Source organism: Bos taurus, chromosome 16, assembly GCF_002263795.3.
Source record: "Bos taurus isolate L1 Dominette 01449 registration number 42190680 breed Hereford chromosome 16, ARS-UCD2.0, whole genome shotgun sequence".
Classification (NCBI taxonomy): domain Eukaryota; kingdom Metazoa; phylum Chordata; class Mammalia; order Artiodactyla; family Bovidae; genus Bos; species Bos taurus.
Genome location: NC_037343.1, coordinates 71,180,499 through 71,195,158, shown reverse-complemented (window position 1 = coordinate 71,195,158; position 14,660 = coordinate 71,180,499). Strand labels below are relative to the sequence as shown.

General features: G+C 36.8%; 1 protein-coding gene across 2 annotated transcripts in view; it reads left to right on the top strand.

Annotated features, from left to right (window-relative positions):
- PPP2R5A (protein phosphatase 2 regulatory subunit B'alpha) overlaps positions 1-14,469 on the top strand; it is a 72,230-nt gene extending 57,761 nt beyond the window's left edge. For both annotated transcript variants that reach the window (NM_001081728.1, XM_059875433.1), the window contains 9 exon segments: positions 970-1,100; positions 1,759-1,818; positions 2,735-2,843; positions 3,664-3,717; positions 9,726-9,776; positions 10,057-10,176; positions 10,257-10,384; positions 11,413-11,514; positions 13,256-14,469. In NM_001081728.1, the coding sequence (NP_001075197.1) occupies positions 970-1,100; positions 1,759-1,818; positions 2,735-2,843; positions 3,664-3,717; positions 9,726-9,776; positions 10,057-10,176; positions 10,257-10,384; positions 11,413-11,514; positions 13,256-13,388 (888 nt within the window). In that variant the 3' untranslated portion in view covers positions 13,389-14,469.
- The last annotated feature ends 191 nt before the right edge of the window (positions 14,470-14,660 follow it).

Below are 14,660 nucleotides of genomic sequence, written 5' to 3'. Positions count from 1 at the left end.
TCCATTTCAATATTGCTCTCAACTGGTCATTGTCAGTTTCCAGTGGCCAGCCACTGTCTTTGTCATCTTCAAGGCTATCATCTCCTTTGCGAAACTTCTTGAACCACCATGGCCTGTACATTTGTTAGCAGTTCCTGGGCCAAATGCATTGTTGGTGTTGTGAGTTGTCTCTGCTGCTTTACGACCCATTTTGAACTCAAGTAGAAAAATCGCTCGAGTTTGCTTTTTGTCTAACGTCATTTACATAGTCTGAAATAAATATGAAATAAACAGCAAGTAATAAGTCATTGGGCTTTTATTAGCAAAAAACGTAAAGCGAGAAACACACATTAAAATGATGTATAGCATAACCACATTTACTTAAAAATGTATTCCAATATCAAACAGCAGGTTTCAACAGTGCAAAACAACAATTACTTTTGCACCAATCTAATAACAATCCCAAAGTACAGAACGTGAAATTCCTTGATGACATCATAGGTAATTGTATTTTATAAATAGATTTATATTTTCTCCTAAGAAAATCCAACTTTTTATTTAAAACACAGTAATATAAACTTATTTATTTAACAATTTGCAATCTACAAGCTTAAGATTCTAAAAGCATTAAAAAAAACCTGATTTCAACAGTTTAAAATTATAAGCTATGTTTAGTAGTCAAGAGTAGGACAGAATTTTAAAATGAATGAGAAGGCAAAAAAAAAACACACTTTTTTTTTTGAAGTGTTTATTTGATTTATTGTGCATTCTTTTTCAAAATGAAATAAAAGAAATACTCCTTAAGCTTTAGCGCCACTCTTTAGTGCCACTTCTTTAGTGCCATTATTTAGCAATAATAAAGTCAATCTGATAAGGCGCAGAGTCTTTTTTAAAAATTTAAAGATTTTGTGGGTTATCTTAAAATCAAAATTAGAGTGAAGTGTTAGCTCGATTATTTTTAAAAAGTAATTTCTCAGATTTTTTTTAAAGCTCCTGGAGCTTTTTGATAGTGAAGATCCCAGAGAACGTGACTTCCTGAAGACTGTTCTACATCGAATTTATGGGAAATTTCTTGGATTAAGAGCATTCATCAGAAAACAAATTAACAACATTTTCCTCAGGTAAATTATTTGTATATTCATGTATAGCACTTTTTTTCCCTTCCATATTTTTTTTATTCCAATTTCTTTAGTTTTTAATGTCTGAAACTTATGAACTTAACTGATAGTGAAGTGAAGTGAAGTGGAAGTCGCTCAGTCATGTCCGACTCTTTGTGACCCCATGGACTGTAGCCTACCAGGCTCTTCAGTCTATGGAATTTTCCAGGCAAGAGTCTTGGAGTCCTGGACTGGGTTGCCATTTCCTTCTCCAGGGGATAGAGGTTGAGTCATTTCTAGCCAATTTTGTGGATATCATTTGATTGCATCTAACTTTTTCTTGTAACTTCTCATCTAAGTGGATAGTACTAATGACAGTTTTTAATAGATAATACACATGTTATTTATAGTTAAATTTTATTGAGAGAAGAATTTGTCTGTTTGAGCACTTGTTTTAAAAAATCCTGTATAAATACTGTTTAAATCAATAGCTCTTAAAGTATTTTCAGTTGATGTTCTGACAAAGCTAATTAAATGTATGTGGGCCCTATCTTGACTACTTTATAAATGAAATCATTAAGTAGGTTTCACATTAGGGGGTTTTGCTTTAATCTTTGTACCTTCCTGCATCTTTCATTCAGTTTAGTTTTCTGATGTTTTTCCATCTTTGTTTTAAATTCAGGTTTATATATGAAACAGAACATTTCAATGGTGTTGCTGAACTCCTTGAAATTTTAGGAAGGTAAGTCAGTTTTTTGTTCTTTTTAAGAATTAAGTAACTTTGAATGTTTTATGTATTAAAATATTAGCTGGGATTAGAGAAATTATTTCACATTTTAGAATTTGAATATACAGTATAAGGCATAGTTTCTCAACTGAGTTCTTACTGTAGCTTTTTAGGGGGTCAGCATATTAAAGTAGTGCCACACAGAGCATCTGTTTCAGAGTGGACTTCCTGCTTTTGAAACTGTGGCATATTTTATGCCTAATCTTGCTAGACCGCCTCGGAAATTTACAGGATCTGACTGGTAAGGGATGAAATAAGCTGTAGTGAATCTTTGATGAAGTTACGGGAGTTCTTGTTCCAATGTTGATGGACCGTTCCCGTACATCTGTTCTTTTTAGAAGAGTCTATAACCTTCGATTTTAGTTCTGTGATCTTTGTTGCCTTCTTGTTCATCACATAGCAGTATTAACCTGAGAGTTTAGACCCTGTATTTAAAGAATGGTTTTAGTCTCCTCTGTTAATATTTAGGGCATGATTATAGAGAGAACTGTTCTTAATTTCAGAACTTTCAAAGTAAGAGAAACTACCCATTTACTTCAGGATATATTGAAAATTCTAACAATATTGTGATACTGACTCTCCTGTACTTTAGAGAAGAAAAATAAAGGCATCAATAAGTGATAGGCTTTATAGAAAACGTAAAATTTCTTCGTGGGACATTGAATTGGCAGTTCTTATTTTCTTTGGGACCATTGCATGACTTAGAGGAACAGGCTTCCTAGTGACAGTCTGTGTAATTTAGGTTGCAGATAAGTAAGTCATTCAACACCAGGCCTGAAGCAGAGCAGTTCCTATGTACTTGGGGATGTAATAACCTAGAAATAAAGTAGTAACTACGTAACCCTTCCCCTGCCTTTTTTTCCCCCTCCAGTATTATCAATGGCTTTGCATTGCCACTGAAAGCAGAACATAAACAATTTCTAATGAAGGTTCTTATTCCTATGCATACTGCAAAAGGATTAGCTTTGTTTCATGCTCAGGTAAGTAGCAGATTTCAGGTGAAATGAACATTGTTTCAAAAACCAATATAAAGGCAGAGAAACTGAGAAATACTGAGGTGGCAATTTTAAGTATACTTAAGCAATTTGCTTTGTAAGTTGCCCAAAGCAAATTTTTAATTATATCATAATTTTTAAAGCGTGATGATATTTAGTACTCGTAAATAAGCTCAATGCACTTTAAGTATAGATATAGGAAAAATCAGGTTCTTTTCTAGTCCAGGCCTTGACCTAATTAACTGTGTGACTTTGAATACATCCCACATATTTTCAGAATGTTCTGTCTAGCCTGCATGACCTAGTTAGACAATGATTTTGGTTTCTTCTATTAACACTCAGAGAATATCATATCAGCACAGGCATACATGTTAGAAACACGCTAAAAAACTAAAATGTTAGCGCTAGTCTTATTTCACTCAGATTTATTTATCTATCTGTTTATTTAGTGGGCTGTGGTTACATTTCTGATTTATAAGACAAAGATAGTTAATTTTAATTCCCCAAAGAACTGGTCTACCGCCTCAATGATATCGAAAGATTGATATGCCCAACTACATTTTATTTAATATTCATTAATATTAATAAAATACATTTATTTAATATTCAGAAGTTAATACTGAAAAAAGGACATCTTTTTTAAGTAGAAGTTATTTACATAATTATGGGTATATTTATTTTTAATATATTGCCATAAACTGAAGTTTATTAAAATGAAGTCGTTTTGTTAGCTAAATATAAAAATCCTGCATTACTAAATGTTATTTCATTCAGTAATATTTATAAACTGTCCCTTGCATTTTAGCTAGCCTACTGTGTTGTACAGTTCCTGGAGAAAGATACAACACTAACAGAACCTGTAAGTGTTTTACTTATTTTTATGTTTTTGGTCTACATCATAGCATTTTATTTTAGCTTCCTTTATACTCTTAGAGCTCTACCAAACAGTCGTAGTAATATATTTTAAATTAAAATCATTTGGAAGAAGAAAAGTGAGGTTAATCTGTATTTAAAGAATAAGAATGGGATGGCAAATTCTCATGAATTGTGTATCTTAAATAACTTAAATATAGGTTAAAATTAATATATAGTAGTTAAGATGTGTGGTGACAGGCTCAAATGACTACAGTGAAATCATTTATACATTTATTATCTTCAATGGTAGTCTTTTTCATCTTCATTCACCTTTTAAAATTAAAACATTAAAACATACTGTAAGGATTCCAAAACTATTTCCTTGAATTTTGTTTTATCTTTAGGAATAGGATTTTCCCTCTTATTTATGATAAACCATGTGATAGGGATTGAAAACATTTCCTTGTCTTTGGTGACTGAGCTATAATCTTGGAGTAAAGATAATTTACTTTATGAATCAGCATAGCAATTCAGTCTTAGAATTCTCCTGCTTACTAATTATCTATTAATACAAAGATTCGAGAGAATAAAAATATTACCATGAAAATTGACTGAAGATTGAAGAAAAACAAAGGATAAGTTTAGGGAGAAACAGAAAAGGATAAACACTTAGAAAACAATGTTTTAACCTTGGTGAAATAAGTATTCTGAGAGAGTGTTTTCTAGGTATTCTAAATCTAAATAGTTAAAGAGTTCTTGACAAATAGCACAGGGTTTGAAGGATTTAAATTATATGATTTTCTTCATATTAGAACTTTCTGAGGCTAGGGTCACTTGCAAAAATTACATACTTGGTCTTCCTTTGACTTGAGTTTTGTGTGTGTAAAGGAACAAAAGGTATTTTTCCACTCGCTGATATTTAGAGCTTTAGACTTTTTAGATTTGCTGTTCTTTCTGAAATAGCTAAAAACAGTTTTTAAAGACAAATAGAATTAGAAGCCCAGTACTTACATGAAACCACATTAACCTCTAAAGTGGATTAAAACTTAATAGAAATCCATGATAACATATTAGAATTTAGAGAAAGAAAGCCCATAATATGGTTTATGCATGGTGGCTAATAAACAGATATGCATTAAATATGGTTAAGTTAATATGGAGTGGATTTGGGAGATAGCTGATTTCTTTTTAAAGAGTGAAAGGTTAGGGAGAGGGATGAGGGCCAGGCATTTGAGTTAGGTGAGTTGAGTTAATAGCAATAGGAGCTGCATGAGGAGGTAAAATGTCCAAGTTAACAAAGGAGAATATTTTTCAATTCATTAAGATCTGCAGATAATAGAGATCTTGGAATTACTATTCTAGGCCATCCTAGCACCAAAATTATGGCCATAGTACTTGGGTTTGAGCCCTAATAATCATTTTCTAGAAGCCTGGCATTCATATCAAAGCTTCCTACAGATTGTAAATAAGTCAGAGGTTTGGCTGGTTTGTTACATTCTTCATGTTCTTAGATCTTGTATTGAAATTATTTTATTTTCCAAAATGGAAATGACTTTATTGTTATATCCATTTATCAAAGGAGTGTATTAATTTGATTCACATAAGACAAAACCATAAAGCATAATGTGAAGGAATTCCTTGAAATTCCCCTAAAGATAACCATAAACCATACAAATTGGTGAATACATTTCTATAAATTTTGCATGTATATTTTTGTGTAAAGTTAAACAGTGGGAAATGCTGACTGGGTTTTTTCACCTCAGTATAACATGGATATCTTGCCATATTACTCTGCTTCATATTTTCATTGGTAGCATCAAATTCCATTGTATGGATTGACATAACATATTTAACTCATCCTTAATTCATGGACACTTGAGTTATTGGAGTTTTTGTTGTTATTAACATGTTGCCGGGTTATGGGGATGTTTTAGTGTGTTGGAATTATTCTTTGTCCTGTCTATAGTGTTGCTTACCAAATATATCTTAATGTATGTATTAAATTAGCCTCAGAACTGCACACCAAAAAAAGATAAGGTTTACTGTATGTAACATTTTTAATAAGCCAAGTTACTGAAATTAAAACCTGTTTCTGGGTCAGAGTACAATGTGTCATGGTGCCTGTTTCCCCACATCAGCCGGTACTGAATATTTTAAAATTTTGCTAGTCCGATAGGTATGAAATATTTTAATTGGATTTTTAAAATTATCACAGCCATTCTCTTATAAAGTTATTGGTCATTTATATTTCTGTGTCCTTTCCCTACTTTTCAGACTTTGCCTATTGTGTTTTGCAAGTATTTTTTTTAACCATTTGGAGTTTTCCTTTTAACTTTGAATATACTGTTTTTAATATTTGCCTTTTTAAAGAACTAAAAAAAAATTTTAATGTTGGGAAATCTATTCATCATTATAGCTTCTGGCTTTGGTGTCATGCTAAGTAAAATCCTTCTACCTTTTGAGATTATAAAAACACTCTCTAGTATCATGTTCTAGTTATTTAACGGATTTAGTTTTTACATGTAAAAACTTTATTCCATCTATAATGTTTTTCTAGAGCTACCATGACAAATTACCACTATCTTGGTGGTTTAAAATGACAGAAATGTGTTCTCTCACAGTTCTGAAGGCCAGAGTCCAAAATCAAGGTGTCATCAGGGCTGCGCTCCCTCCAGGTGCTCTAGGGGTGATTCGGTTCCTTGCCTCTTCCAGTTTCTGGTGTCTCCAGGCATTCCTGGTTTGTGGCTGCATCTCTCCAGTATCACATTGCTGCCCCTTCTTCTGTCTCTCCTCCAATGTTATCTCTCATAAGAATACTTGTCATTTTGGATTTAGGGCCCATCCAGATAACCCAGAATGATTTCACCTTGAGATCCTTAATTATATCTGTAAAGATCCATTTTCCAAATAAGTCACATTCATAGATTTCATAGAAATTAGGACATGAACATATCTGATTGCAGGCCACCATTCAACCCACCACACTGTTGGAAACTGAAATTTTCATGTGACAAGGGTAAGAAATTGTATTTGTCTTCTATTACTGCATAACAAATTGTCACAAAGTTTAGTGGCTTGAAACAACAAGCATTTATTATTGGATAGTATCTGTGAGTCAGGAATCCAGGCACGACTTAGCTGGATCCTCTGCCTCAGGGTCTCTCATAAGACTGCAGTCAAGGTGTTGGCCGGGTAAAATCTCAGATGAGGGAGGAGCTGCTTCTGAGTTCACATGATGGTTGGTGGTAGCATCCAGTTCTTCACATGCTGTTGGACTGCTGTTCCTAACTGGAAGTTGGCGAGCAGCCACCCTCCGTTCCTTGGTACTTGGGCCTGTCTGGCTTCCCAGGTGGCATTAGTGGTAAAGAACATGCCTGCCAGTGCAGCCGATGTAAGAGACATGGGTTTGATCTCTGGGTTGGGAAGATCCCCTGGAGAAGGTCAGCACAACCCACTCCAGTATCCTTGCCTGGAGAATCCCGTGGACAGAGGAGCCTGGCTGGCTACAGTCCGTGGGGTCGCACAGAGTCAGACATGACTGAAGCAACTTAGCATGATGGGCCTCTCCAGCATAGCAAACTTGCTCTATCAAAGCTGCAAGACAAGAAGGCCCAGGAGAATCTGTTCATAAAATGGAAGTCACAGTCTTTTGTAACTTTCCCATGGAAATGACATTCTGTCCCTTTTGCCACATTCTGTTGGTTAGAAGCAAGTCCCCAGGCCAGTGCACACTTAAGGGAAGGGCTCGACTACACAAGAGGGTGAGTTCAGGAAATCAGGACCATAGAAGATTCTTTCAGGCATCTGCCTCCCACAGGAGCTACATTTTTTTTCTAATTGGTGACCCACCAGTTCAATTGATTGACTAATTTAGCTGTTTTCCAGAACTGAAATGCCACCTTTGTCATATATTAAGCCTTGTTTATACTTAAGTCTGTCTAGACACTCCTCTATGTCATATCTTTTCTGTCAGTTTCCATGCTAATACCTTACTGTTTTAATTATCTGATTATTATAACTGATATTTTGTTTTAAAGGTATTGATTTTTATATATTTATTTTTTATCTAACCACATACTGAATTTTCCTATTCATTTTAGTACTTTTTCAGTTCTTTTAATATTTATACACTTAGGCAAGTAAGTATAATTCTGGTATTCCTTTCCAACATTATTTATCAAATTCTTCTTACTGGATCGGCTCCAGAACAGTGTTCTTCCTCAGTTTTAATTTGAATGAGTGTTCATTACTGGACGAGACCAATAACTATAAACTTACTTAAAAGGCTGTCAAAGATTTACCTCTACCAAAGCACCCAAATGGTTTACTGCCTATTTCCAGGAATCATAAGTTGATTGCTGATGGTTTCTGATAAATTCTTAGTTTAAGCTTACAAAATTGTTATCAAAATATATAGTCAATCAAACAACTGTTCAAAATCTTTTGAGATGATCGTATAGTCTTGGGGGTTTTTTTCATCCCTTTTAACCTATAATGAGTTGAATCATTCTGGAATTTCTGGAATAACTTATGGGGTAGATAGTATTATTCTGTTAATATACTGTTCAGTCACTCAGTCGTGTCTGACTCTTTGGGACCCCATGAACCACAGCACGCCAGACCTCCCTGTCCATCACCAACTCCCGGAGTCTACCCAAACTCATGACCATTGAGTCAGTGATGCCAACCAACCAGCTCATCCTCTGTTGTCCCCTTCTCCTCCTGCCCTCAATCTTTCCCAGCATCAGGGTCTTTTCAAATGAGTCAGCTCTTCGCATCAGGTGGCCAAAATATTGGAGTTTCACCTTCAATATCAGTCCTTCCAATGAACACCCAGGACTGATTTCCTTTAGGATGGACGGGTTGGATCTCCTTGCAGTCCAAGGGACTCTCAAGAGTCTTCTCTAACACCACAGTTCAAAAAGTATCAATTCTTTATAGACCAACTCTCACATCCATACACGACTACTGAAAAACCATAGCCTTGACTAGACGGACCTTTGTTGACAAATTAATGTCTCTGCTTTTTAATACGCTGTCTAGGTTGGTCATAACTTTCCTTCCAAGGAGTAAGCATCTATTAATTTAATAGCTGCAAATCACCATCTGCAGTGATTTTGGAGCCCCCAAAAATAAAGTCAGCCACTGTTTCCCCATCTATTTGCCATGAAGTGATGGGACTGGATGCCATGATCTTCGTTTTCTGAATGTTGTGCTTTAAGCCAACTTTTTCACTCTCCTCTTTCACTTTCAAGAGGCTCTTTAGTTCTTCTTCACTTTCTGCCTTAAGGGTGGTGTCATCTGCATATCTGAGGTTATTGATATTTCTCCTGGCAATCTTGATTCCAGCTTGTGCTTCTTCCAGCCCAGCATTTCTAATAATGTACTCTGCATATAGTTAAATAAGCAAGGTGACAGTACTCTTTTTCCTATATACTGTTATATTCAGTTTAATACAGATTTTTACAACTGTGTTTACTTGAATTCATGACCTCTTGTCTCACTGTATTTGGCTTATCAGAACTGTGCTAGCCATGAAATAAATTTGGAAGCTTTCTGGCTTTTGGGGGGTGCTTCATGATGGTTTAAAAAACAGGAATTATCTGTTCCTTAGTTTTTCCATAAAATAACCTCCCTTCCTCACCCCACCAAGTCATTATCTCATACTTAGTAGGAAGTAGCCCTTACTACTATTAAAATTACTTTATTTATAAGTTTAATTGCTAACTATGTCAGTCTTCCTGCTTCATGAAAATCAGGGACCATCTTCGTCTTGTTCATCAGTGTGTCCCTGATCTAGAGCAGTATCTGGTACAAAGGCACTCAACAAGTATCTGTTGAATGGGTAAAAGCCTAAATAAAGCTGAGCAGAGTAAGGGGAGATGCAGAGGTATTGAATAATACTTTCTTCTACTTCAGAATGAATATTGATATTATCACGGTTATTTAAAATTTCCTGAGGTTAGCCAGCTTCATTGCTTAATTCATGCCAAATTTTTCCCTTTTTTGCAGGTGATCAGAGGATTGCTGAAATTTTGGCCAAAAACATGCAGTCAGAAAGAGGTGAGTTTTAACAAAAACAGTGCATTTTATTAGAACTTTTCAATCTCAGGGCTATAAACCGTGCTTCCTTGGGTTGCGGGTATCACCACCACTACCTACCAAGTGGACACTGTTCTGTGGGGTTTAGAGAAACTTGGTGGAAGAGCTGTCCATTATGGTAAGTGGCATGTACTGTCAAGGTATTTTTCGTCCACTGTTAACCTTCTCATTTGTGTTTTCTGTATTAACATCATATAATTTGTCATATTATGTTTCTTAAAAGAAAATTTTTTTAACCTAGGTGATGTTTTTAGGAGAAATTGAAGAAATCTTAGATGTCATTGAACCTACACAATTCAAAAAAATTGAAGAGCCTCTTTTTAAGCAGATATCCAAGTGTGTATCCAGTTCTCATTTTCAGGTATGGTGTTTTCAGTGAAGCCATTTTTATTTTACACTATTACTTTTCTTAGTTTTGATGTTTCTGAATGTCTTTTTTAGGTTGCAGAAAGGGCACTGTACTTCTGGAACAATGAATATATTCTTAGTTTGATTGAGGAGAATATTGATAAAATTCTGCCAATTATGTTTGGCAGTTTGTACAAAATCTCCAAAGAACACTGGAATCCGTAAGTGTCTTTAATGTTGATTGTGTCATTTTTGTTTTTCTAACATCTTTGTCATTTGATCTCATAACTCATACATAGGAAACCTATACAGATTTGGAACTCCCAAGGTTAACATCACATGGTTCTATTCTGCAGTGAGTTTTATGAAGTTGTACATATATGTGGGTCTGTATGTTTGTTTGTTTGTAGCAGAGAAAGGTTTATTGCAGGGCCAAATGAAAAGAATGGGGTGGCTTATCCTTAAAAACTCTGAACTCCTGCATGTTCTTAATTTCAGTTTAGAATTGCAAATCTAGGGACTGTTTGGTATGACATTCTGCCAGTATCCAGGCTCACATCTCAGCTGGCTTAGCCCAGGGAGAAGCGTCAGTGCTCAGGGTCACGTCAGTGATGTTTAGATTGCTTATGTTCTAAATTCTGTAACATCCTTATCCTGTTGTCTACTTTTCTTTCTTCTAACAAGTCATAGTAATTGCATCTTTTTCAGCTGCTTTTAATACTATTATTCAGGAGTTGTGATAGTAGACTCTAGAGTAGTCCCTGTGTTCCCTCATAGCTCAGTTGGTAAAGAATCTGCCTGCAGTGCAGGAGACCTGTGTTCGATTCCTGGGTTGGGAAGATACCTTGGAGAAGGAAATGGCAACCCACTCCAGTACTCTTGCCTGGAGAATCCCATGGAGAGAGGAGCCTGGCAGGCTATAGTCCATGGGGTCGCAAGAGTCGGACACGACTTGGTGACTAAATCATCAAATCAGACTCTAGAGCAGACAGGAAGCTGGCCATAACATTTTTAGGGTTTAACCCAAGCATGACACAGTGAGAAAAATGTGAATTTTGGAACCAGATAGACCATCTCTGCTACCACTGGCTTGGTGACCTTGAACAAATTACTGAACTTCTTGAGCTTCAGTTTATCCTCACTAGTGGATTGACTGAGTCAGTGTCAAAGCCATTTCAGAGATGATAGTGATACATTTCCCATCTGGTAGTAGCATCAGTAACCCAGCACTGGCTTGTTTTCCTTTTAGGACCATTGTAGCACTGGTGTACAATGTGCTGAAAACCCTCATGGAGATGAACGGCAAGCTTTTCGATGACCTTACTAGCTCATACAAAGCTGAAAGACAAAGGTATTTGACATCTTTAATTACAAAGTTAACTGTACATTTTAGATTACTTGAATGTGATTCAGTCCAGTAAGGTATTCTAGGTTAAAATTATGTTTAAAAAGCCAATTACATCAGCCATTACAATTTGAACATCTCAGGTGGTGTTATGGTTTAGAACCTGCCCACCAATGCAGGAGACGCAAGAGACACGGGTTCAAGCCCTGGGTCAGGAAGATCCCCTGGAGGAGGAAATGGCAACCCACTCCAGTATTCTTGCCTGGAGAGAATCCCATGGACAGAGGAGCCTGGTGCACTACAGTCCGTAGGGTCACAAAGAGTCGGACATGACTGAAGCGGCTTAGCATAATAAACACTTTATGGGCTTCCCCGGTGGCTCAGGGTAAAGATTCCGCCTGCCAATGCGTATGAACAGAGGAGCCTGGCAGTCCAGGGGGTTGCAGAGTTGGACTTAGAGATTAAACAACAACAACAATAATAAATACTTTAAAGTCATATGCAGGTAAACTCCTAATGGTAAGATGGTTTTAATGTGGATCATAAATTCTGATCTCATTGTGAGCCTTAGACTTCATCAGTCTTGGTAACATCTACATTGTGAAATACATTTTATATTAAATTTTAAATACTGTCTTACTCAGTTTGTTTTACATTTATGAGAATTGCTTTGTCCTCTTGGGCGTCCATAGTGAGCTTATTCTTCAAGCTGCTCCTTGCACAATATTTAAACTTAAGGTGGACAATAACTGAGGTACCTGAGCCCATATATTTGTAATAATTGTATCACCTATTATGTTTGGAAAAACCGATCTGCTTTGACTGTAAGTTCCTAGTCCTGGTTTTCTGGTGTCAAGTAGAGAAAGGATCTCTCTCCTTCAAGGTCATCCTAGTCCATCAATAACTAACTCAATGCGTTATTTCTTTTAAATAGCACCTTTCAGGCAGGAATACAAATTAGGAGCCCCGGAAGCAATAGGAAGAAGGAAGAGATGACTGGGATCATATGAAACTTACATTGAAAAATGCGTATTTCACATAAGACTGATCCTTGTATCTCACTATCTGCATAAATCAGCACTTTTGTCCCCTTAAAGCATATGTAACTGTGGAACTGTAAGCCTGTGGGTTTTTCACACATTTATATAGCCCTTCAGAATAGTTTGATCCACATTATTCAAAAATGTTCTCTTTAGAACTGAAATTAAGTATTAATAGTTGAAGCAACATGTTTTGAGTTTTGTGGGGTTAAGAGATTATTCAGAGTTTAAAGTTTCCATCTGACATGCAAGAGACAAGAGATTGTAAGACACAGACTGGTCGGTAACTTAGAGATGGGATGCGGAAGGATGCGGGTCCACCAGGAAACGGCCCCAGACCGACTCGCGGCCAGCCTGTCAGTCTGTTGGCAAAAGAGCAATTGTGACGATACAACCACTGCACGGGGTTTACGTGACTGAGTCCACGTTGAGTGGTTTGTCAACCATGAAGCACTAACACAGTGGCCGTGGCGATGCTGATACATTTCAGTTGGTGCAGGAGACGGACGGACTTGGTTAATTACACTGAGGACGGTAATGGCAAATAATGCAGTACCCTAGGTAAACCTGACTGTCAAATGCTTTAGGTGGAGGGGTTTAAGTGAAATGTGAGTCAATAAGTCTATTTTCCAGGAAACTGCCAAACAGCATGTTTCTTCAAGCTATGAAACAAGTTTCTAACTACAAAATTCCTGCTCTGTTTACAGGGAGAAAAAGAAGGAATTGGAGCGAGAAGAATTATGGAAAAAATTGGAGGAGCTAAAGCTGAAGAAAGCTCTAGAAAAGCAGAACAGTGCTTACAACATGCACAGTATTCTCAGCAATACAAATGATGGATAAAAAAAAAAAGCCTGCCACCTCTGTTGGCTAGGCAGTTTTGTACACTTTTTTGAAATATGTAAAAATTATGAAACAAACCTCATCAGTATAATATAATTAAAAGGCCAATTTTTTTCCTGGCAACTGTAAATGAAAAAATATATGGACTAAACATAGCCCTGTGCTGTATCATGGCCACAGTATATTGTAACCCTTGTCTAATCATTGATTTGTGTCACTTCTGAAGTTTCACAGAAATGAACGAACTTTCTCATCGATGTGATGAGTGAGATAATTACGGGAGTGGTAGGAATCGTGGCTGGAATCCTGGTTTGGGTTGTGTTGCACACAGGTGTAGCCGTCTGCTCTGTGTATTTTTCCCTTTGATAACGTGCTTTTCACATCGCTGCAGACCTTAGTTACATCCTAGGAAAAAGACTATTTCCTAAACTAAAACTAAGGTGTAATTCTTATGCTTTCCTTCATCTCTTCCAGAAGTATGATGGAGGGAACTACTTGCCCTAAGCCTTCCTTTTGATATATTACTGTACTCTGGAATTTGAGCAAAAACTTAATTTCCAGGCTTTTAAAAGCACAAATTATAAATGCTGGGAAAGTAAACCAGATTTCAGATCAGTCCTTATGCACCTCCTCCTTCATCTGCAACTCCCCAGGGTGATGAGCACAGACGGGTGGAGGCAGCACGGGCAGCACGGAAAACACAGCCTGCCTCTCAGTTCATTCCTCCTCTTCCTCCCAAAGGCTGAAGGCAGGGCCTTCCCAGTCCTCACAGCCTGCCCTTCTCCGGCCCCTCCCGACAGGGATGGAGGCTTTGATTCCCACGGTGTGGTGGTGCAGAGCGCGCGTTGTCACTGCCTGGCTTTACGTAAAGGAAATGCAGTAGGCTTCCTATGTAGGGTTCTGAAAAGGCGGCCTGTAGGAAGTCATGTATGTTTTTACTTGGTCAAGTTATTTCTCACATTTTATTATCAGAGTACCATTCCAGTCTCTTAACTTGGAGTTGTGTGGAAAACTGTTTTGTAATGAAAGATCTTTATTGGGGGATTGAGCAGCATTTAATAAAGTCTATGTTTGTATTTTGCCTTATGTCACCTTTGCTTTTTTCAGCACTGAGTTGAGACGTCCAGAAGCCCGCCCCCTCCGTTCATTCATATATATGTACATACGTGTGTACAGAGAAAACCTGTAAGGCAAACTGCAGGTTGTGCGCCAGTTAAATAGGAAGACTGTGTGCCAGAGTCGAGTGTTCCAGCCATTTACCAGTGTTCTATT